A 22,284-nucleotide genomic window follows, 5' to 3' on the forward strand; every position below is an offset into this window, starting at 1 on the left:
GTATATACCCAGTAATGGGATGGCTGGGTCATATGGTACATCTAGTTCTAGATCCTTGAGGAATCGCCATACTGTTTTCCATAATGGTTGAACTAGTTTACAATCCCACCAACAGTGTAAAAGCGTTCCTATTTCTCCACATCCTCTCCAGCACCTGTTGTTTCCTGACTTTTTAATGATCGCCATTCTAACTGGTGTGAGATGGTATCTCATTGTGGTTTTGATTTGCATTTCTCTGATGGCCACTTTCTTAACAGAACAGAGTAGGTAAAGAATCTGTGGGAAAAAAATTCAATTATTTCAACATGATAAAAATTTATTGTCTTTCAGCTTGTGGATTTAGCTCTGGTTGACTGAAGTCGCTAAGCAGAATGGATTTAAGTAGAGGCGATGGGTCCAGTCACCAGCATACGGACGTCCTCTGCATCACCATCCACACACACGGCTTCTGGTAGACTTCAGGCAAAGCCCTCCATGTTAATATTCATCTGAATATGGATAATTAGGGTGGCTAGCGAGACTGAAAAGAGAATAATGTATAATATGAATGCAATGACTCCATTACTAGGGGAGTAGTAAAGTGATTTCTAGGAAGCTGTCATTAGTGTGAATGTGAAGAAGTTTATTTTCTGACTAGTTGTAGAATCTGCCTTTCTTCCCTTTATGAACATGGCTTCATAATATATGTATTTTCAAAATAATAAATTAATCATATTCCCTTCTCTGGAAGTTAACACGTAAAACACACAAAGTCAAATATTCAAGCATATTCCTGTACATCTGTCAGCAGAGCAAAGAGATACTCTGATTATATTTTCTTTACTTATTACCTCTCCAGCCTACTGTATGCAGTATATTTTGTAAGATTCAGAAATGGAAATTGTTGTATATGATATGAAGTCCAATATCCAAGGAGCTACAATGCATTAAAAAATTCTTATATAGAAATAACATGAAATATAAAGGAACAGATAAATGCCATCTTATTACATTTTTAATTGATAAGAATTAATGATGCTCGCTATTCTTCCTTTCTTTTATATCGTTTCCTTTTTTATTCTTTATTTTCCTCTAAACCAAAAAAAAATTAACAATCTACCAATTTTTAAGCACTTATGAAGGGCCACAGTGCTTATGCTTTTTCAAACACTATCTCACCCTATCACTTGTTAAAATCTCCACTGCCAGCAGTTACATAGCTTCCTGCTTTTTTTTTTTTTTTTTTTTTTTTTTTTTTTTTTTTTTTTTTTTTTGAGATGGAGCCTCACTGTGTCACTCAGGCTGGAGTGCAGTGGTGTGATCTCAGCTCACTGCTACATCCTCTACCTCCTGGGTTCAAGCGATTCTCCTGCCTCAGCCTTCCAAGTAGCTGGGATTACAGGTAAGTGTCACCATGCCTGGCTAATTTTTGTATATTTAGTAGAGACAGGGTTTCACCATGTTGGCCAGGCTGGTCTCAAACTCCTGACCTCAGTCAATCCACCCACCTCGGCCTCGCAAAGTGCGAGGATTATAGGCGTGAGCCACTGTGCCCGGCCATAACTTCCTGCTTTTCCCTCATACATGAATGACCGTCTGTGAATCCTAGAACCTTAGACCATGAAGGAGTAGTAAAGATCTTTTATTGGCTACAAATTATATACAACAATGGAGCTTCTGCCTCCACACTTTTTTTTTGGTTTTAATTTTTAAAAAATTCTCTGCCTTGAGATCTCCATATTGCAGGAAGTCAAGGACAAGCGCTCCTATTCACTCCCTAAGGAAGCCTTTCTGGAGGCAAAAGCAGAGTTTCGGGCATGAACAAACATGCAAGGAGAAGGAGGAAAAACATTTGAAATAATAAAAGATGCTGAATTGACAGGATCTAGCAAGCAATTCCATATGAAGGAGGTGGGAATTGGCACCTGGACCACAAAGTTGATGGAAATGGTTTTGGTTTGATAAGGAGCTGAGCAGGTTTGGGAGAATGTGATATGAGCACAGATTTGGAAACATCTCATGAGGTGACATGGGCAGTATCCACAGCATGTCCAGTGGTAGAAACACCAGGCCTGCACGGAAGGTGCAGATTTGGCAATGATGTGGGCTGCTCTGAAAAGTGCCATGGAATCAGGAGAGCAGAGGCACAGGTTGACCCACGCTGATCTCTGTCCACTCAGCCTGCCAGAGAACAGAGCTCTGGAGTGAATCCAGCAGGAGAGTTCCAGAAAGCTCCTGTCTCACCTCTGACTCACATTGGCCTCCGTCCCTCTGGTATGGAGGTCACGCTCAACACCCATCCTATGTTTCTTCTCCAAAACTAAATTAGGTCACTCATTTACAAAGGAAACTTACCTATCACTGTTAAAATATCGAAGATTTCTGTTTAGGCCATCTATGGCTTTCATGTCCTCTGAAGTCAACTGGAATTCAAAAACCTATCACAGAAATAAAAAATTTTGATTATTTTTAGATTGCATAATTGCCAATTGTGAACCCACAAGTATATTAGACAGTTGGGTGCAGAGACAATACTTAAAATATTGGTAAGTTTTAAACAGTTATAGAAGTCATCTCTAAACACTCAGGTGGTCAATGAATATCACATGAAAAATAAGCAGAAATCCATTCCTAGTTATTATATATTGAAACTGCACAACACTGCAGACAAAGAGAAAATCTCAACAGAAAATGGAGAGGACACAGAGCTGACATTGTGCACACATGATAGGGTCATATACTTAGAAGACCCATAAGAATCTAGAGGCAAATTTTTAAATAACGTAAGATTATGTAGTAAGTTTGATAGACATTGTTGAATTTCTGTATCTCTTTAATAAACAGGTATAATGCAAACAACATTTGTTTTCAACATAATTCAAGGCAGGAATTGTCTAAATACTAACAATTTCACGTTTAAAGGAAACAGATACAGGCTTGAAGTGTATCTCACTCTCTAAATTTGAGAGACTTTAAATATCAAGAAGATGTCACTAATTGCTAACACATTGAATTGAATAAATCTATAAATTGAATAAATCACTCTGTAATAGTGATACAGAGAATGAGAGAGAGAGAATAAAAAGCATTAACAAGTTAACAATTAATGAGTCCAGGTTAAAGGTGTTCACTACATTTTTCTTTTAACATTTTTATACATTAGAAAATCCACAAAAAAGGAAAACACTATCAAGAGATTCTAATAATTTTCAGTATTCTATGGATAAATATTTGAAAATATATACATATGGCTTAATGGAGAATGTTACAAAATTAATGAAATATATATTAAAAGGCCATTTAAATAGCTGGAAATTCATCATGGGTTGAAAGTCTCAATATTGTCACAAAGTCAGTTCTTTTCACATTGAGCTGCGGTTTCATTACAATATCAACCAAAGACTAAAGTATGTACTCTTTCATGGATGCTGATGTTTCAAAATTTCATAAAACAGAATAGTCAAGAATAATCAAAATATTATCAAATAAAATAAAGCGTTAGAATAAAAGTTGTACCATTCTGGTAGCAAGACCTTTCACTATTTAGACAGTACAGAAAAGTAAGTCAATTGAAGACAAAAGAGAGGCAGGATATTATTTGTGAATGTTTCATTTATGGTAGAGGTGAAAAATCAAGACGTGTGAGCAAATGTGAATGCTTTTCAATAATTGTTGGTGGGACGCTTTGATATCAATTTAGAAATTCCATGTGCATATTTGGATTTTTATTTTACATTGAAAAAGAAATTCATTTGAATTTACAACTAATTTATAAGTAAAGAGAAATACCAATTTTGCAAGATAACATTAAAAGATTGTCACGTTCCCAATATAAGAAAAGATATGCCACTCATCAACCACAGGAAAGAGGCATGAATAATTTAACTACACGAAATGTAGCGACGTTTGTCCATGAAAACGTAACGTCAATAATACATCTATATCTCTAAAGGAGTAATACCTGAAATATATATATGTACATATAGTATGTGTAATCTATCATATATATCTTATTAAACTATAATATATGTATCATTCCATCATATAGATTAACCTATCACATATATAGTAATCCATCATATATTAATCAGTCATATATATGAGATCGATTAATAAGAAATACTCCCTCCAGTCACATGTCCCTGTATCCACTTGCTTGGTTATATGAATTTCTAGTGCCTTCCAGTAAGTGGTGGTGTCTATTTACCCATCCCTTGAGTCTGGCCTGTCCTGTAACTTGCATTAGTGGGTAAGATTTGCCAGAAGCAATGGTGTGGCAACCCTGAGCCTAGACATGAAAAGGCTTTTGCACGTGTCCACTCACTGCCTTGGGATCATGCCACGCGGCGAGGTGAAGTCTGGACTGGATGGCTGGAGGTTGAACTATATGGAGGAGAAAATGGCACCCAGACAAATGTCCCATTGACATCTTGAAGCAGAGCTATGTGGTTGTCCTGCAAACACGTGAGAGAGAGCCCAGCCAAGAACAGAACTTGACTAAGTTCAGGCTGAGGCCATGCTAATTTTCTAACTAGAGAATCCTGAGCAAATAAGTGGTTTTCATCTTAAACCCCTATGTTGAGGGTGATTTGTTTAACAACTCTATTTAATAGTATAATTATGGTCTCCTAGACTTAAAAAAAAGACAAACAACTAATAGTCAAAGACTTAAACAGGCAGTACACAAACAGAAAACCTCAAGTGATGAAATATGTGACATTTTAACTGAGTGTACAAAGAAATGGAAATAAAAATTCCACAATGATTGGTAGACTAAAGAACACCTAATGCAACTCCTCATTTCAGAACATGAAGAGGAGGCCAGGAGAGGTGGCTCACGCCTGTAATACCACTTTGGGAGGCCAGGGCAGGTGGGTCGCCTGAGGTCAGGAGTTTGGAACCAGCCTGGCCAACATGGCGAAACACCGTCTCTACTAAAGTTACAAAAATTAGCCAGGCGTGGTGGTAGGCGCCTGTAATCCCAGCTACTCCGGAGGCTGAGGCAGGAGAATCATCCTGCTTGGGAGACAGAGAGATACTCTGTCTCAAAAAAACCCCCAAACCCCCATCCTGGCCAACACAGTGAAACCCCATATCTACTAAAAAACAAAAAAAAACCAAAAAAACAAAAAACAAAATATTAGCCGGGCATGGTGGCGGGCGCCTGTAGTCCCAGCTACTCGGGAGGCTGAGGCAGGAGAATGGCATGAACCTGGGAGGTGGAGGTTGCAGTGAGCCGAGATCGCGCCACCGCACTCCAGCCTGGGCGACAGAGCGAGACTCCGTCTCAAAACAAACAAACAAACAACAACAACAACAACAAACACCAAAACCAAACAAAAACACAACATGAAAAAATGATGTTCCTGGTGCAGGGATGCAGAGTAGATTGTCAACTTAATGCTGAAATTAAAAAAATCTCCATTTTTTTTTTTGGTTCCATCCTAATTCTCTCTACCTGTGCTGCATCTGCCGTGGTAGAGTAGAAGAAACCCTTATGATGCACACAAAGCGTTCATGTAGGAAATACAGGGAAATGGAGCTGGCCCAAGGGTGTCCTCAGAGCCTTACAAGAATCACACATGTGAACGACACTGTGCAGCAGCCCTGAGGGCCACAGCCCAGCTCCTCACCTGCACGTTCTCTCTGATCCGTTGCTCATTGTAGCTCTTGGCCAGGACCACAACCCCACGCTGCAGCTGGTAGCGCAGGGCAATCAGGGCTGGGGTTCGCTTGTGCTTTTTTGCCAAGGCACAAAGGACTGGGTCTTCCAAGAGAACCGGGGAGTTCTGGTCCACCCTGGAAGGAAAGGCGGAAATGCTGAAGCCTTGAGGCTGGGGATAGAGTTTGTTAAGCGGTTCCCTAAACAGACTAAGTTGTCCACTCTGCACCAGAGCTGCTCAAGCGAGGCCCCCAAGCACCACCATTAGCATCATCTGAGATCTCATCAGAAATGCAGTTCTCTCCTCTCTCTGAGCCACTTGAGACTACAGGAAACGGAGGATGCTCTGCCTAAAACATTTTCTGCAAAATGGAGGTTTATGTAAAGGTCCCATTGTGTTTTATTACCATCGTTTGTCTCGCTGAGATCCCAGAGCACTATAGGCAACCAGAACAATATCTTTTGACTTGCAGAAATCTAGCAATTTACTCTGGTTGAAATACGGATGACATTCTACCTGCAGTTGACCAAAAGAGAGAAGCATCAATTTATATGAAATAATCGTGTTAGTATAAAAAAGGTGAAAGTGAAGAAGCTGAATAATAATCAGTATAGTATTATATCTGAGCTAAGGATATTATTGTCAAGTAATAATCTTTTTCATAGAAATACATTTTATATCCATATCTCCTAAAAGTATAAATAGAAATGCCATTTCTGAACAGAAGTTCATCTATGAAGCAGATCCTGGCTTCCAAAGACCTTTGATAACTAGAAGGAGATGTAACAAATTCCATATCTGGGATACAGTAAGATTCTTAGAGCCTTTGGCATCAGATTGTGCCAGAAAGCAAGAATTTGGTCAAGGACTCATGGGGGCAAGTCTGAAAGACAAAAGCACTACTTTCAAAGAAATGTCACTGGTGATGTTTAGATAGATTTCAGCATCAAGAAAAAAATTTACCCATTGGGTAAGAATAAGCACTAACAAAAATTAATAAAATTAATTAAAAATCTTAAGGAAAAATGTCCAAGTCCATAGTAATGAGGGAGATAATGAGAGAGCAAGAAAGAACAAAATAATTTGCCTCTACCATTGGTGGTTATTACAGTAATTTCTTTATCAGGAAATTGATATTTAGAGGAAAGTATTAAACTTGTACTTTGTCTTTGAGGAATATTTGTTCTTCATTTTGATTTGGTGAAAGATTTTTTTTCATAGTAAAATGTCACATACGAATAGTTAAATAAGTTTTTAAAATTGAAAATGATTATCTAAAAACTCCAAAAAATAATAAATACAATAATAACCATAAAATAAAAAAATATTAGTGATATGTACAAAATCGTATGTAAACATTTGTCATGGAATATGACTTCTTCTGTCGAGAATTATCACCCAGTGGATTATTAGTAATTGCTGAATGGAAAACATATGATTATAAAGAACAGATCATCTCACAACTCATTTCCATCCTGTTTTAAAAGGGAGTGCCATAAAAGACATTTCCATTAAACAATGGGAATTCAAATATAGACTGGATGTTAAACGACATGAGGGCATTGCAGTTAGTTTTCTTAGATACAATAATTATACTGTAACTGGAAGAATATCTTCAGTTCTGTGACATAATATTTAGGCCTGTAGAGGTGAATTGTCATCTTTCCAATTTATTTTGAAGAGGTTTTGAAAATATTATATGTATTTATGCAGATATACCCACATAAATATTTGCCATAAATATTTGGCAATGTGGCAAAGTGTTAACAATTTTGAATATAAATGATAATGTTGAATGGTGGATTATTTTTATCAAATTTTCTGAAAGTTTGAAAATTGTCATAAAAAAATTGAAGGAATAATATTAAAACCGCATTAATTTTCTTAATGTTTCTATTTTAATATAATGGAACTGTATCATTATGCCACGTTCACAAATTTTATATACTTCATATTTCAATTGAATTGTAGATCTTTACTCATTGGCTCTAGGTTGTATAAAAGTAAGAATACAAAAGTGTAAATTAGTAAAAAGGTAGAGTGACTTTACTTTTGAATTTTTTTGTGACATTTGGGGGAAGTCAATTTGATCAAGGAGCCCTGGAATCAACAATAACACAGGGGGAAAAAAAGGACTTATTCCTAAGCTATGAAAAAACCATGCATAGGATAGATGTGTTTAAACAATTGATTGGATGACAGACCCCAAAGAGAAGTAGCAGACTAAGATACAGGCAATGATAGGTCTGGTCTATGTTCTGCTAAAGTTCCTCAGTGTTGATTTCATCCACTCTGAACAGTTATTTCCATAAACAGGTAATTTTTCTTTCTTTTTTTTTTTGAGACGGAGTTTCACTCTTGTTGCCCAGGCTGGAGTGCAATAGCATGACCTTGGCTCACCACAATCTCTGCCTCCCAGCTTCAAGCGATTCTCCTGCCTCAGCCTCCCAAGTACCTGGGATTACAGGTATGTGCCACCACACCTAGCTAATTTTTTGTATTTTTAGTAGAGAAGGGATTTCTCCATGTGGGTCAGGCAGGTCTCGAACTCCCAACCTCAGGTGATTCGCCTGCCTTGGCCTCCCAAAGTGCTGGGATTACAGGCGTGAGCCACCGCGCCCAGCCTAATTTTTCGCTTTCTGACATGGATGACCTTCATTGTCTGCAGCCAATTTTTAGTATATTTATGCCCCTGGTCAAGAATTCTTGAAATATCAAGAAGAGGCATTCAGGCATCCAAATTCCATGTAAACCCCTAGTACCTCTCTTCTCTTATTCTAACTCTATTAATGTACAGCTCATTTCATCTTTTCATAGCTTCATATCTATACACCATTCCCTCCAAATCACCTTCACCCATGAACTCTCTGGTCATCTTTCATAGCTTAGAGGTAAGTCCACCTTTCCTTGAGTTCTAATTGATGATTCCAGGCCTCCTTGATCAAATGGAACTCCCCTAAATATTACACACCATTCGACATTAAACTCATTCCAATTTTTCCCTAATACTTTTCTAAGCAGGGTACAAATAAGAAATCTTCATGCCTTTCTTGACAGAAGCTTTGCTCTCTAGAATCTTCTGCTTCACAAAGATAAGTGGGACAAAACAAACAGATATTTGGCAATAGGACAGGAAGAGGGGCATGAAGAACCGAAAGGAGAGGAGGCCAAGGGAGCTCACCTGGTTGCAGACGGGCTTGTACTTGAGTCCTGGCTTGTTGAGGATCATCTCCAGTTGCCTGTGGTTGAAGTTTGACACCCCGATGGACTTGGCCAAACCTGCATCCTTACACTTCTCCATGGCCTGGGGAGAAGGGGGTTGTGAGGAATTATTTGTGCTGTTGGCTTATCATGATAAATGCAAGACAGAAGTGTGAGAACAACAACTTTCAAAATATGACAATGAAAATAGCTAGCAGTGATTGTCAAGAAGAGAAAAATTCAAACAGCAAATAGGGGAAGAAGATAGTGGCAGCAAGAGTAAGAATTTCTATCTCTTCCTTACGAAACTGGATAGATTAACGCACAGGCAAGGAATGAGATTCCTGTTCTCTTTACCCCAAGTCTTGTGCCCCACTCTCTAAACATTCCTCTTATGTGTTTTTCCCTTCATCTCACCAAAACTACTCTTGTAGTTTCTGAATTTCTAGATCTAATGGTGCCTATTCCATTCTCTCCTATTGAATCTGGGAAACAGACTTTCTCTTTTTGTCATCCTTCTCTGTGTCCTCTCCACCAAGCACTCACCTCCCAAGTGGTACAGAGATCCACTATGTCAAATATTAGTTTTCCATTTTCATCTGTTGGTGAAAGTTCCTCACCTGGCTGAAATAGAAGCAGTCATTTTAATGATGTCACAAATTAATTTCCCCACCCATAGCTGTGATCCCAGATACCTTTAAGGACACTCATCCTCTATGAGACAGGTGGTAGGTGGTACAATGCTCCAGAAAGTGATGTGTGCTATGTGTTTTACATATGAAGGTATAAGGAATGTATTCAGGAGACAAGCTTCCTCTAATCTCTTACAAATGTTATATGTATGGAAAAGGACCATTTTCTACATCTTAATCAAGTTTCATAGTTGACTTATGTCATTTTATTCTGCCTTTATAATTTCCTCGGTTGAAGTACCTCTCTTTGATTTGGAAATACCTTGATATCCAAAAATAGTGGATAGTACTTTTGTACCTGGTGGGATTATCAGATCAACTGAAGATTTGATAGTCTATGGGCAGGACTGTGAATCACACAGGGTCAGCAGAAGTTGGGAGACCCAGAGGAGCTCTCTTAGGGTGATGACCATGAGCCTTGAACCGCTCCAAAGCCATAATCGCCACCAATGAAAAAGTTTGGGTCAACAATAATAAAAAAAAAGTGTTGGAGTTTAGAGGTAAGAATAGACAAATGATACATTTTTGTAGACTATTTCATATCCTTAAATGTAGCCATGTCTTTGACTTCCCATTTTACATAACTCAGTAAACTCTTTCGCATTAACTAGCCTCAGTAGTTTCCTGTAACTTTAAATCAAAAGTTATACACTACACAGTAATTCATGGCTAAATACAGCTTCAAACTCTATTGTGAAAGAAGAGGCAGCAGAATAATAAAGCTTTGCAAGTCCACATTAAGGGTTTCTAATTTAAGAACCATGCATAGTGGCTTCTGCCAAATCTGCTTCAGCTTGAAATGGGGAGAGATGGTGGAAACTCATTGTGTACCACATGTGCAGCAGTTTTGTTGGGCATCACAACGCATGAAACTCTGTGTCTGTGACATCCCAAGAGATGGACTCAAAAGCCATAACTAAGACAGTGCCTTGAAAAAGACTATTGTAATTTCCTCAAGTTTTCGAAGAAGAGGCTTTGAGGTTGCTGTTCTCTCTTCTCTTGTAGGTGTGCATTAGAGAAGTAGGATTCAAAATTTACTCAAAAGAAAGGAAATTAGGTGTTATACTTACGGTTCTTCTTCCATGTAATAATTCCTACATCCTCCTAAGAAAAATCTCTGTTCAACTATCCATATAAACAATGTTTATAATGACAGCAGAAGTGCAATTTTATGCTCATACTCAAACTGTATACCTTTAGAGACACTGGAGAATGAATGAGATAGAGGTCAACATAGTCCAATTGAGCTTTTTTCAGCGAGTTTTCCAAGGCTGGTCGGACCAACTCTGGTCGATGAAAAGTGGACCAAAGCTGCAGAGGTTAAAGAATGCAGGTGATTTTGAATGAATATTGAACAAATCTTATTAGTTTGTGCCATCTAATAATTAGACATTTTCCTACTGCTTCAAAATTTATGACCACTGGCAAACATATTCTCTTCCTTCTCATGATTCCTTTGGCTCTGATCTATTCTTATGAACTTTATTATATGTTGGATGTATAGTTTGTACATCTACTGAATAATAGGAGTAAATTCTTAAAATGTAAAAATTAGTATCAAGTAACAACCATGCTGTTACCTGAATTATCTTCGGTAGAGTTTACAACTCATTTTAACAGTCTAATTCTTCTATCCATTCAACCCAATGCTTAAGAATAGCTATTTATGTTGCTTAGAAACTAAAGCAACCTAAAATGGGGGTAAAACAAGTTTTGAACATGTTCACTATGCTGGACACAATTTAGGACAATTTCAGTATCTATTATTTAATACTCCCACAGCATTCTTATTTTGCTTTCTATCTCACTGATAAAGATAGCAGTTGAGAGAATAATAAGAAATCTTAGAAAATTACCCAGGGGATAAGAAAAACCATAGCATGATTATCGTTCTCTGTGATTCTATACCGCATGTCAAATCACACTGATGGCAGCTGGAGCTCAAAAAAGTAAAGGGACTTTCAGGTCATAAATTGGAACGCAGTCAAAATGAAAAGTGATCATCATTCCCTGAGTTTGATTTCAGTTTTAATATGTGAATGTGTGTGAATACATTTGAACCCAGAAGCAAAATTCACCTGCAACTACTGATCCAGTCATAGAATTATCATCTTCACATAATCACATTAAATACATGTGCACACAAGCTCATCATAGGCACAGTACCTTTGAAGTGTAGAATATGTCTTCTCTCTTCACAGTACCATCTGCAATCTTGCTTCGGATGGCCAGTCCAACCTGCTCCTCATTATTGTACAAATGAGCAGAATCTATATGGCGGAACCCAGCTTCTATTGCCAATTTTGTGACCTCCAAAGCTTTACTTCTGGGAACCTGGAGAAGCAACCAAAGGTAGTATCTGGTGATCAGTGTGGCTGAGAGGTAGTTCAGGCACAAGCATTGACTTTTACAAGAATCAGCTTTTCCTCCTGTCTGTATGTTGGGTGAAAATCCCATCTCAGTTTGCCTGAGTCTTTCCTGGTTAGTAATAAAGGTTGAGCATCCCAGAAACACCTTCAGTCCCAGGAAATCTCTGGTTGATCACTATTATGGAGGTACCAAACAACATCCTCAGATTCAGTGATTTGTTGGAAAAGTTAACAGGACTCAAATAGTCCTAATTATTTTTTAATATAGTGATATTATACATGGTAAAAATCACACAGAGTATGGAAGGGAAATAGTTCAAGCTCATATGAGTTCTCTCCCAGTGATATTACACAGAACGTTCACTCAGACTTCCTCCAACATCATATTTGGGAAATGCTGTCTACAAGAGATGTTATTTGGTGTCTCAGTTCTTGAGATTTTGACTGGATGCTAGTTACACCGACCCGACTAGGGTTCACATGGGAAATAATGCATCTGTGAATAGTAGTCTATTATGTTAAGTCTTTTCTGCACAGCCATTCTGGCTACACAACAGAACTGAACACTTATACTCTGAGGATATCGGTTTATACATTAAAAATTCACCGAAATCTGTAAGAATTTAGTAAGGTACCTTTCTGCCATAAAAAAATAAGGCTATTTCTTTCAGGAAAGATAGAATTCCAGTGAAATTTAAAATTACTGACTTATTGACCAAATTTGGATAAAGATTTGAAGGGTATTTTTTAATGACAAAAATATAAACTGTTTTCCATTTTTACATGTATTTAAGAAGCTTTCTTTTTTCGTTGAAATTACAAGGAACTAGATACTAACTCAAAGGTTTACCAAGGCTGCCGCTTCAGTGGTGTCCTTATTTTCACTTCCAGACCATGCCAATTTATATTAAAAATTAAACCATTTTTGTCAATGGTCTAGCAAATGTATCCTTGTAGATCATTACAACTTATTGATAAAGTGAGACTCAAATTTCGATAATTAGTCCCTATCACACATTTAGTAGCCTGAGGACAGTCTTGGGATACAAGTTTTCTTCCAGTAGTTCTATCTTGAAAATTAGGTATCCATTTTGTTCATTTTTGTGTCATAAGACCGCTCCTACCACTTTGATACAAATATGATGCATACAAAAAAGGACTAAGAATTTAGACTTTCCTTTGTTAGGTTCTAAATTTTACTTAAAATGAGGTTGTATTTTTTCTTTCAGGAAGTTTTTTTTTAAAGTGAAAGTAGTACAGTGGAAACTCTAGTCCAGGCCCAGTAATACTGGGTGGTGCTCACTAACGCCCATCGGAATAATGATACTCTGCCAACAGTTTTGTAAACACTATATCCAGTAATTTTTACTATAAATATTTCTCTGGATCGTATGTTCTTGGAAGAAGGAAAGATTTCTTCAGTTATAAAAACAGAGAAATCACTCCTATTGCAATTAATTTCCACCAGAGGGAGCTGACGGACACTGTTCTTCGATGCTGAGTTTGACATACTCTGCCAAGCTGGGAAGTAGACACGAACAGAAGAAACAGTGCACAAACTAAAAATAAGCAGTACGTGACCATAGGAACGGACCTCAGTGCTGAACAAGGATTGACTACTTGTTTTCTTCTAGCCTAGGAAACCTAGACCTGTGAGTCATTCAAAGTAAGGCAGGAACACGAACCTTACAACCCAAGATGGGTTTCATGTCTACTAGGTTTATTCTTTTGAAATCTCAAAACTAAAAGAAATTATTCTTACCTCTGGAGGTGCATAGGTGCCAAATCCCAATACAGGCATGAAGTGGCCATCGTTTAGCTTCACACGCTGGTGTTTGGAATCCATTTCCTGTCACTTGTCTGACTAGCAAATGTTTGCTGCTTCTTCCCCTCAGAGATTACAAAAGCAACGGGCAGGAAATGGCCCCCTGCAAACGGACTAATGGTTAACCAATGACATGTAGGAGGAGGTACATAGGCAGTCTTATACGGTCTGTGGAGAAAATTTCATCCAGTTCACTTGTTTCTTATCAAAGATAATTCCTAAGTAAATTATTATAATATATGGTATTAAACATTAATTTTTATCTGAAGTATTTTCTATTTGAAATCTCTATATTACTTAAATTATTAAAAAATATTTATAGAACAAATAGCAACCATATGTTAGACTATAAAAACCTCCAGCTACAAATACTTTTTTTGTTTATGCCATGATAACGCCCCTTCTTTATATTGCATCATTTGAAATAATTAACCATCTTACATCTTTCTCTCACATACACATAATTTAAAGGAATGACTAATGAAAATTTTAAAAATTGTTGGCCCTCAATAAAAACTTCAAGTTAAAACTGTAAAAATATTTCCCTTTTTACATTTTCAATCAGAAAATTTATTTTGATTTTTCTTTCTTTGCATTGTAAGAGAAAGATTCATTTCTGATAAAGGTGCAGTCCTGATAAAGCTGTAATCCTCATGAGGGTGCAAATAAAAAAGAAATTCTATGCAGTTTTTCTTGGAGTGTTAATTATTAACAGTGTTTGGAGTTTGGACATCATTTAATATACGCAAGCAGTGCCTTAATAGTATTTGTTCTTCAACCAGGTTTATGAGAGACTATCATGAAGTAACTAGCCAAAAAACTGATAACTATTTTACATAATTTTCCATCTTGTTAAACATTATTTGTAAAGAAAAACTGGAAATTAATTATATATAAATGCATGAATAATTTTCATATGGGATAGTTTTCACTTGTTCCTTCCTTTGGAGGGCAGATTAGAACATGACGAATGTAGTTTGCACAATACATTATTAACATCTTGGAGCTGTCAGAACTTTCAATGCCCTGATTGCTTCTATTTACTTTTCCTCAAACAATAACCAAAAAGTAAGTTGAGAAATAGGTAAATGATTATACATTGATACAATATAATATAAAATCATTGAAAGCTTTTCAGCAACATGGTAGATCAAAAGGCCCCTACTTGTCTCATGGATGCATCAAGAAGTAATCTGAAATTGACTAAAATAAACTTATTTATTTATGGGGGGGCTGAGTAGAAATGTAGTTTGATGCCAAGGGCAAGAGATTAGGTGAAGAGACGTGGAATAGTCCATCTAACCCATTGAGGGGAAGCTGGGGTGTGAATTTTTGAAACAGTAAGCTATTCAAAAGCCAGTAGGTATTTGGGGAGCTAAGAAAGGGCACACACAGTCCAGGCAGATACATGTTCAGAAAAGAGCAGACAAGGCCTTAGGGTTTTATGTTGGGCTTATGCTAAGACTAAGAACATACCAAGCATATTATTTGATAATCATCATGACACAGAACAAATCTATATAGAGTGGGAAAAATGTCTATTTTTTGAAATGCGCAATTAAATGAAATAACAAGGTATACAAAGAAGCTGGAAAACACAATCCATTATAAGAAAGAAAATGAATTAACAAATTGTTCTTGAAGAGCACTGAAATTAGTAGAGAAAGGTTTTTAAAAAAGTGTCTTAAATATGATAAAATTTCCAATTAAAATATGGAAATAGAACTACAGGAAATTGGGAAAAGCATATATGGAAAAATGAGTATATCAATAATGATGTAGAAATTACAAAAAATAAACCAAACAAATTTTGGAGCTGAACAGTATAACTGAATTGAAAAACTCACTAGAGGATTTCAACAGCAATTTGAGCAGAATGAAGACATAATCTACATGTTTAGGGATAAGATATTTTACATCCTTGAGTCTAAGGCAAAAAAAAAAAAATGAGTAAAGAGATGTGAACAGACCCTAAAGGGCTTATAGGACAACATTAAGCCAAGTAGTATACATGGCATTGGATTCTGAGAAGGAGAAACATGAGCCTATGGGGGTGGAGAGATTATGTGGTGAAAACAATCATCAAAAAGTTCTCAAATTGGCAGCAGACATGAATCTAAACATGTGAACAACTTAATTGGAGTTCAGATAGAGATGTAGGTCCACATCCATTAAAATAAAACTCTAAAAGCTAACAGCAAATAGACTATCTTAAAAGCAGCAGGAGAAAAAAAACTTTGTATTATGTACAGAACAATAAATTCTGTTCAAGATGATCAATGGACTTTTTTTATTAGACAATTTGAAGAACATAATAGGTAATACATTTAATGTGGTAAAAATAAAACTGCCAACCAAGAGATCTATATTTGGCAAAAATTATTTTTTTAAATTAGAAAGTTATTAAGACAATGTGAGATAAAAGCTACAAGAGTCCATTGCCGTTATATTTGCTTTGCAAGAAATGGTAAAGGGACTAATTCAGCTTAAAATAAAATAATTTTAGACAGCAACCTGAAACCATATAGAAGTATGAAGCCCTTTAGTAAAGGTATACATACCTATGGCAAAATGTGAAAATAAATATTTTTGAAAGTTTGGTTGTATTCTACACTTCTTCAATATTTAAAATACAAATATGTACAAGTAAGCATAAATCTGTGTTAACATGTGCACAATGTATACATTTTTAATTCATGAAATCAATAATGTGAAGTGGAAACGAAGCTGTGGAACAAATTTTGTATAGGATTGCAGTTAAATTGGCATTGCTTTCAAAGTAGATTGTTATAACTATAGGGTGCTGTATATCATCCCAAGAGTAACTACAAAGAAAATAACTATAGAAAAAATGAAAGAGCAATTGAGAAAGGAATATAAATATTATTAAAAATCATACACAAAAACATTGTTAATTGAGGATATGAAGATATGAAGGACAAAAAGCTAAAGACATAAAAAAATGACAAAGTAATTGCAGTCATGTATTACTAACATTAGAGATATGTTCTGAAAAATAAATGTTTAGGCCTGTGGACACATTGATGTTAGCCCATTTAACCAGATTTTGGAATTCTAGTCTCCAGAACTTTGAGAAAATTAATTTGTGGTGTTTCAAGCCATCATTTTGTGGTAATTCATTACAGCAGGAACAGAAAACTAATTTGGATATAATTTCAGCAATTCTCATTCTCTCTCTCCTGCATCACCAATTGTTTTCTTATCTCTGCTAAGTTCTTCCTAAGAGCACACATGCATGCTATTTTTGCTGTCATCACAAAAATAACCCCATTTTACTCCATTTTCTTCTTGGGAAGTTGCTCAATTGCCTGGTCCCCTTTACAGCCAATTATTTGAACATGTTCTACACTCTGTATCTAATTACTCTCATCCTACACTTTGTTGAATGCACACTATTCTGACTCTTGCCTCCATCGTACTATCAAAACATTCTTGACTTTGGAAAGGTCAATAGTCAATCCCAATGGTCAATGTTGAAACTCTATCTTACTTGTCCTATTAATAGCATTTGACTCTTTTCTTCTTAAAACAATTTCTTCATCTGACTTCTAGGACAGAACAGTCTTTCACTTTCTCTTGTAATTTCATCGCCACTCATCAGTCTTCTTTCCTCATACATGCATTCCATCGCCATGTAGGGGCCTGGGAAATGTGAAATTTGAAATTGGAAAATTGCCCAACCCAGTATAACAATGCTAGCATGTGATCACTTCCCTGTGGTCCTGAGACTAGGCTGACCCAACCAGCTGACACCAATATAGCTGATACCAACACAGAAGTGCTGAAAGGTGGAGCCCGTCCTGTTATCTCCATGAAGAAGCAGCATTACCACATCACACTACAGAAGAGCCACAAAGCTATCTGTATTGAACTGGGTGAAGAGGTTCAGCCCCAATATCACTTCCTTAGAGAGCTATGGGACAGTAGTTTTTTTTTTTATGGCTCTCATCTACACTGTGACCTGGAGATAGACAGCAATGTGCATCTGAATTGAGAGTCACAAGGCCCAAGACAGGGATGTATTAGGGAAACAGATTGTGTTACTGACTACCCAGGTTGTTGATCCAGTGCAGTTTCCTAACCCCCACAGAGACCTTCATGCTTTACAACAGAAGTTTCTCTAGTCACCTCTCTTTGGGCTGGTGCCTGTGCTCATCACTGGGGTATTTGCAGGCAATTAAGCTACTCCAGCTCTACCCAGCTATGTCTCTGTCACACACTGAACAGGAAGCTCAGGGCACTGATCATTCCACTGTCCATTCCATCACTTGAAACAACAGAAAGCCCCACACAGTAAACAAAGATCAAGTATATACCCATCTGCTTTGGCACAGCTGGCTCTTACCCATAAGTACCATCTACTGGCCTGTGAATTGAACTGTGCAACTCAATGTAAAACCTACCAACAGAAGTGCCATAAGGCTATCGAAGCAAAGCCAAAATACAGTACTCATGATACTCTACAATCATACCCTCAAGGGCGGAGGTATAAAGCAAAAATAGAGAAAAGAATTCCATTGGAATGAATGTAAATTCAAAACCAAGAACTCTCAGCTTGTCCAAATGAGAAAAAAATCCAGTACAAGAATTCTTGCACCATAAAAAATCTGAATGTTTGTTACCATCAAAAAATTACACTAAGTCTCCAGCAATGGACTCTAATCAAAATAAAACTGAGAAATGTCAGTTATAGAATTCAAAGTATGGATTATAAGAAAGCTCAATAAGATCCATGAGAAGGTCAAAAACAAACACAAAGAAACTACAAAAGCAGTCAAGGGAAGAAAAAAGAGATATCTATTTTGGGAAAAAATCAAAAATTTGAAAACAAAAAATTCACTGAAGGAATTTTAAAATACAGTTTAAAACTTTGAGAGTAGACTAGACCAGCAGAAGAAAGTATTTCGTATCTTGAAGACTAGTTTTTCAAATTAATCCAGTCAGAAATTTTAAAAAGAAAATAATTGTTATAAATGAACAAAGCCTTTGAGACATATGGGATTATATAAAGCCACCAAATCTGCAAGTAGTAAGCATTTCTAAGGAAGATGAATAGAAGTAAGAAGTTTGAAAAACATAGTAGAATAAATAATGCAGAAATATTTTCTTTATCCTGATAGACATTTAGAAATTGAGATTCAAAAATTCAGAGAATACCTGAAAGATACCATACAAAATGTATGTCAACAAGGCATATAGTCACCGGACCACCCAAGGTCAATAAGAAAGAACACATTTTAAAAGCAGCTACACAGAAGCACAAATCACCTCTAAAGAAAATCCTGTACTAAACAGATTTAACAGCAGAAAACCTAAAAGTCAGAAGATATTGGGGGCCTATTTTTAGCCTTTTTAAAGGAAAGAAAATGGAGAAATCATCTTTCACAGACAAGCAAATTTTAAGGGAATTTGTCACCACTAGACTAGCCCTTCGGGAAATGCTCAGAGGAATCTTAAATATAAAAATAATATGATAATACCATCATAAAAGGACTTGTAAGTGCACAGGTCATAATTACTATAAAGTAATTGTACAATTGAGTCTCTAAAGTAAGTGGATAACAAGACCATGACAGAAACAAAAGCTCACATATCTATGTTAACCTTGAGCATAAATTACCTAAATCCTCCACTTAAAAGAAACAGAGCAGCAAATTTGATAAAGGACAAGACCCAACAGCTTTTACCTGCAGGAGACCTACCATTAGGTCTAATGACACCTATAGATTTGTTTTCATTTACATGATATATCAATGTCAGCAAGCAGGACTAGCCATTCTTATATCAGATAAAACAGACTTTTATACTAATGATATTTTAAAAAGGCAAAGAAGAGCATTATATTATAAAGATTCCATACAGCAAGAAGATTTAACTATCCTAAATATAAATGTATTCAATATTGAAGCACAAAGATTCATAAAAGAAATACTACTACACCTAAGAAAACAGACTGGGAGATGTACGACACTAGTAAATGACATCAGCACCCCACTTACAAACGTTGCAGATCGTTGAGACAGAAAATCAGCCAAAAAACAAAACAAAACAAAAAAACCAAAAATAAAACAACCCTCTGGACTTAAACTGGAACATGAATCAAATGGAAATCATAATCATTTACAGAACATTCTACCTAACAACTACAGAATACACATTTTTCTCATCTGCATGTGAACCATTCTCAAAAATTGACCACATGCTTGGTTACAAAGCAAGTCTCAATAAACTTAAAAAAAAAATCAAAATCATATCAAGTATTTTTTCAGACCTCAGTTGAATAAAATTAGAAATCAATATCAAGAGGAACTCTCAAAGCTATACAAGTTCATGAAAAATTAAACAGTATGTCCCTGAACAACTTTTGGGTAAAGAACGAAATTCAGAATTCAAAAGATTTTTTGAAATGAATGAAAATAGACACACAAGATGCCAAAATCTCTGGGATATGGGAAAGCAGTGCTAAGAGATAAATTTATAGTGTTAAAGCTTCCCTGAAAAGATAGAAAGACCTCAAACTCACCACCTAAAGTCACTTCTAAGGAACTAGAAAAATAAGAGCAAACCAAACCCAAAGCTAGCAGAAGAAAATAAATAAGAATGGTCACAACATAACTAAATGAAATTGAGACAAGAAAAAAAAAACAGGTACAAAGGATCAATGAGACAAAAATTTGGTTCTTTGAAAGGAAAAACAAAATTGATAGTTAGCTAGCTAACAAAGATAAAAAAGAAAGAATGTCCAAATAAATACAATACAGAAATGACAAGGGTGAGACTGGGCACAGTGGCTTACACCTATAATCCCAGCACTTTGGGAGGCTGAGGCAGGGTCACTTGAGGTCAAGAGTTTGAGACTTGCCTGGCCACCATGGTGAAACCCCACCTCTACTAAAAATACAAAAAACAGTAGCCAGTCATAGTGGTGTGTGCCTGTAATCCCAGCTACTCAGAAGGCTGAGGCAGAAGAATCGCTTGAACCTGGGAGGTGAAGGTTTCAGAGAGCTGAGATTGCCCCACTGCACTCCAGCCTGGGCAACAGAGCAAGTCTCAAAAATAAATAAATAAATAAATAAATAAATAAATAAGAAAAAATGATAAAGTTGACATTAAAACTGACATCAGGGAAATACAAGAGAGTATCAGTGACTCCTATAAACATTTCTATGTGCACAAACTGGAAAATACAGAGGAAACAGATAAATTCCTGGAAACATACAACCTCCCAACATTGAATCAGGAAGAAATAGAAATACAGAGCAGACCCATAATGAGTAATGAAAAATACTCAGTAATTAAATCAAATCAGTAATTAAAAATGTTCTAGTGAGAAATAGCATGGGACCAGAGGGATTCACAGCCCAATTCTGCCAAACATGCAAAAAAGAGCTGGTACCAACTTTATGGAATCTATTTTTAAAAATTGAGGAGGCATTCCTCCCTAATTGTTCTACTAAACTAGTATCATCCTGATACCAAAATCAGGCAAGGAAAGAACAGAAAAATAAACTACAGGAACATACCCTTGGAAAACATGGTCACAAATATTCTTAACAAAATACTAGCAAACTAAATCCAATAGCACATCAAAAAGATAATCCATCATGACTGTGTGGATTTTATTCCAGGGATGAAGGATGATTAAATGTACACAAATCACTGAACAGAATTTACCATGATTCATCATATAAATATGATTAAAAACAAAAAAAAAACCATGAGCATCTCAACAGATGCAGAGTTTTGATAAAATGCAACATAAAACTTGATGATAAAAACACTCAGTAAACTAGACATCAAGGGAACGTGACTCAAAATAATAAGGGACATCTAGGAGAAATTAACAGCCAGTGTCATATTGCATGGAGAAAACTTGAAAACCTTTCCCCTAAGAACTGGAACAAGACAAGGATGTCCACTCCACCACTCCCATTCAACACAAAATTGGAAGCACTATTCATGGCACTTAGGTAAGGAAAATAAATAAGAGGCATTTAAGTAGTAAAAATAAGAAGTCAGATTATTTTTGTTTGCTGATGACAGGATTGTATACCTAGAAAACCCCAAAGGTTCCTCAAAAAGACCCCTATATTTAATAAACAACCTCAGTAAAGTTTCAAGAGCAGTGGACTAAGGAACAGAAGATCAACCTAGACAGTAAAACTCCTTCTATTTAAGTCAGAATCGTCCAGAGAATTGATAGAATGGAGATTGCTTTTTCCCCTTATCATAACGTATAATCATCCTTCTAAGACAAACAGTATGTGTCATGCAAGTAGGTTTAGGGTGAATGCCATGTAGCTTCTACTTCTCTCTTGCAACTTAGAGATATTAGAAAAAATACTGACAGAAAGAAGCCAGAAATCAGGAACTCACTGATTTCTTCTCTGTCCTCTTCCGCACAGAACTGAGGGCTCCTGATGAGTGATGAAATGCTAGGAGAGGATGAATGGTACCACATTATTACCAGTGCCCAGGACAGACGCTAAGCTGGGTGGTGATGCTTTGCAGAGAAGTCTCAGGGGAGAGACACA

General features: G+C 36.4%; 1 protein-coding gene and 1 non-coding gene across 3 annotated transcripts; one reads left to right on the forward strand and one right to left on the reverse strand.

The window, feature by feature from the left end:
- Positions 1-113: 113 nt before the first annotated feature.
- Positions 114-13,821, reverse strand: LOC105490780 (aldo-keto reductase family 1 member C3). 2 transcript variants are annotated; one of them, XM_071070526.1, is made up of 9 exons: positions 13,667-13,821; positions 11,702-11,869; positions 10,730-10,846; positions 9,390-9,467; positions 8,824-8,946; positions 6,049-6,158; positions 5,613-5,778; positions 2,335-2,417; positions 114-520 (listed from the first exon to the last, which is right to left on the reverse strand). In XM_071070526.1, the coding sequence occupies exons 1-9, from the start codon at positions 13,748-13,750 to the stop codon at positions 478-480; spliced, it is 972 nt and encodes a 323-aa protein (XP_070926627.1). In that variant the 5' UTR covers positions 13,751-13,821; the 3' UTR covers positions 114-477. The 2 variants fall into 2 exon arrangements, 1 of the variants encoding a protein (XP_070926627.1); XR_011608333.1 differs by lacking the exon at positions 6,049-6,158 and having other exon boundaries at positions 467-520.
- An 817-nt stretch (positions 13,822-14,638) lies between these two features.
- On the forward strand, positions 14,639-14,774 carry LOC112428209 (U8 small nucleolar RNA). The gene has a single exon (XR_003020158.2). It is a non-coding gene; the product is annotated as a U8 small nucleolar RNA (small nucleolar RNA).
- The last annotated feature ends 7,510 nt before the right edge of the window (positions 14,775-22,284 follow it).

This window comes from Macaca nemestrina, chromosome 9 (assembly GCF_043159975.1).
Source record: "Macaca nemestrina isolate mMacNem1 chromosome 9, mMacNem.hap1, whole genome shotgun sequence".
Taxonomy (NCBI): Eukaryota; Metazoa; Chordata; class Mammalia; order Primates; family Cercopithecidae; genus Macaca; species Macaca nemestrina.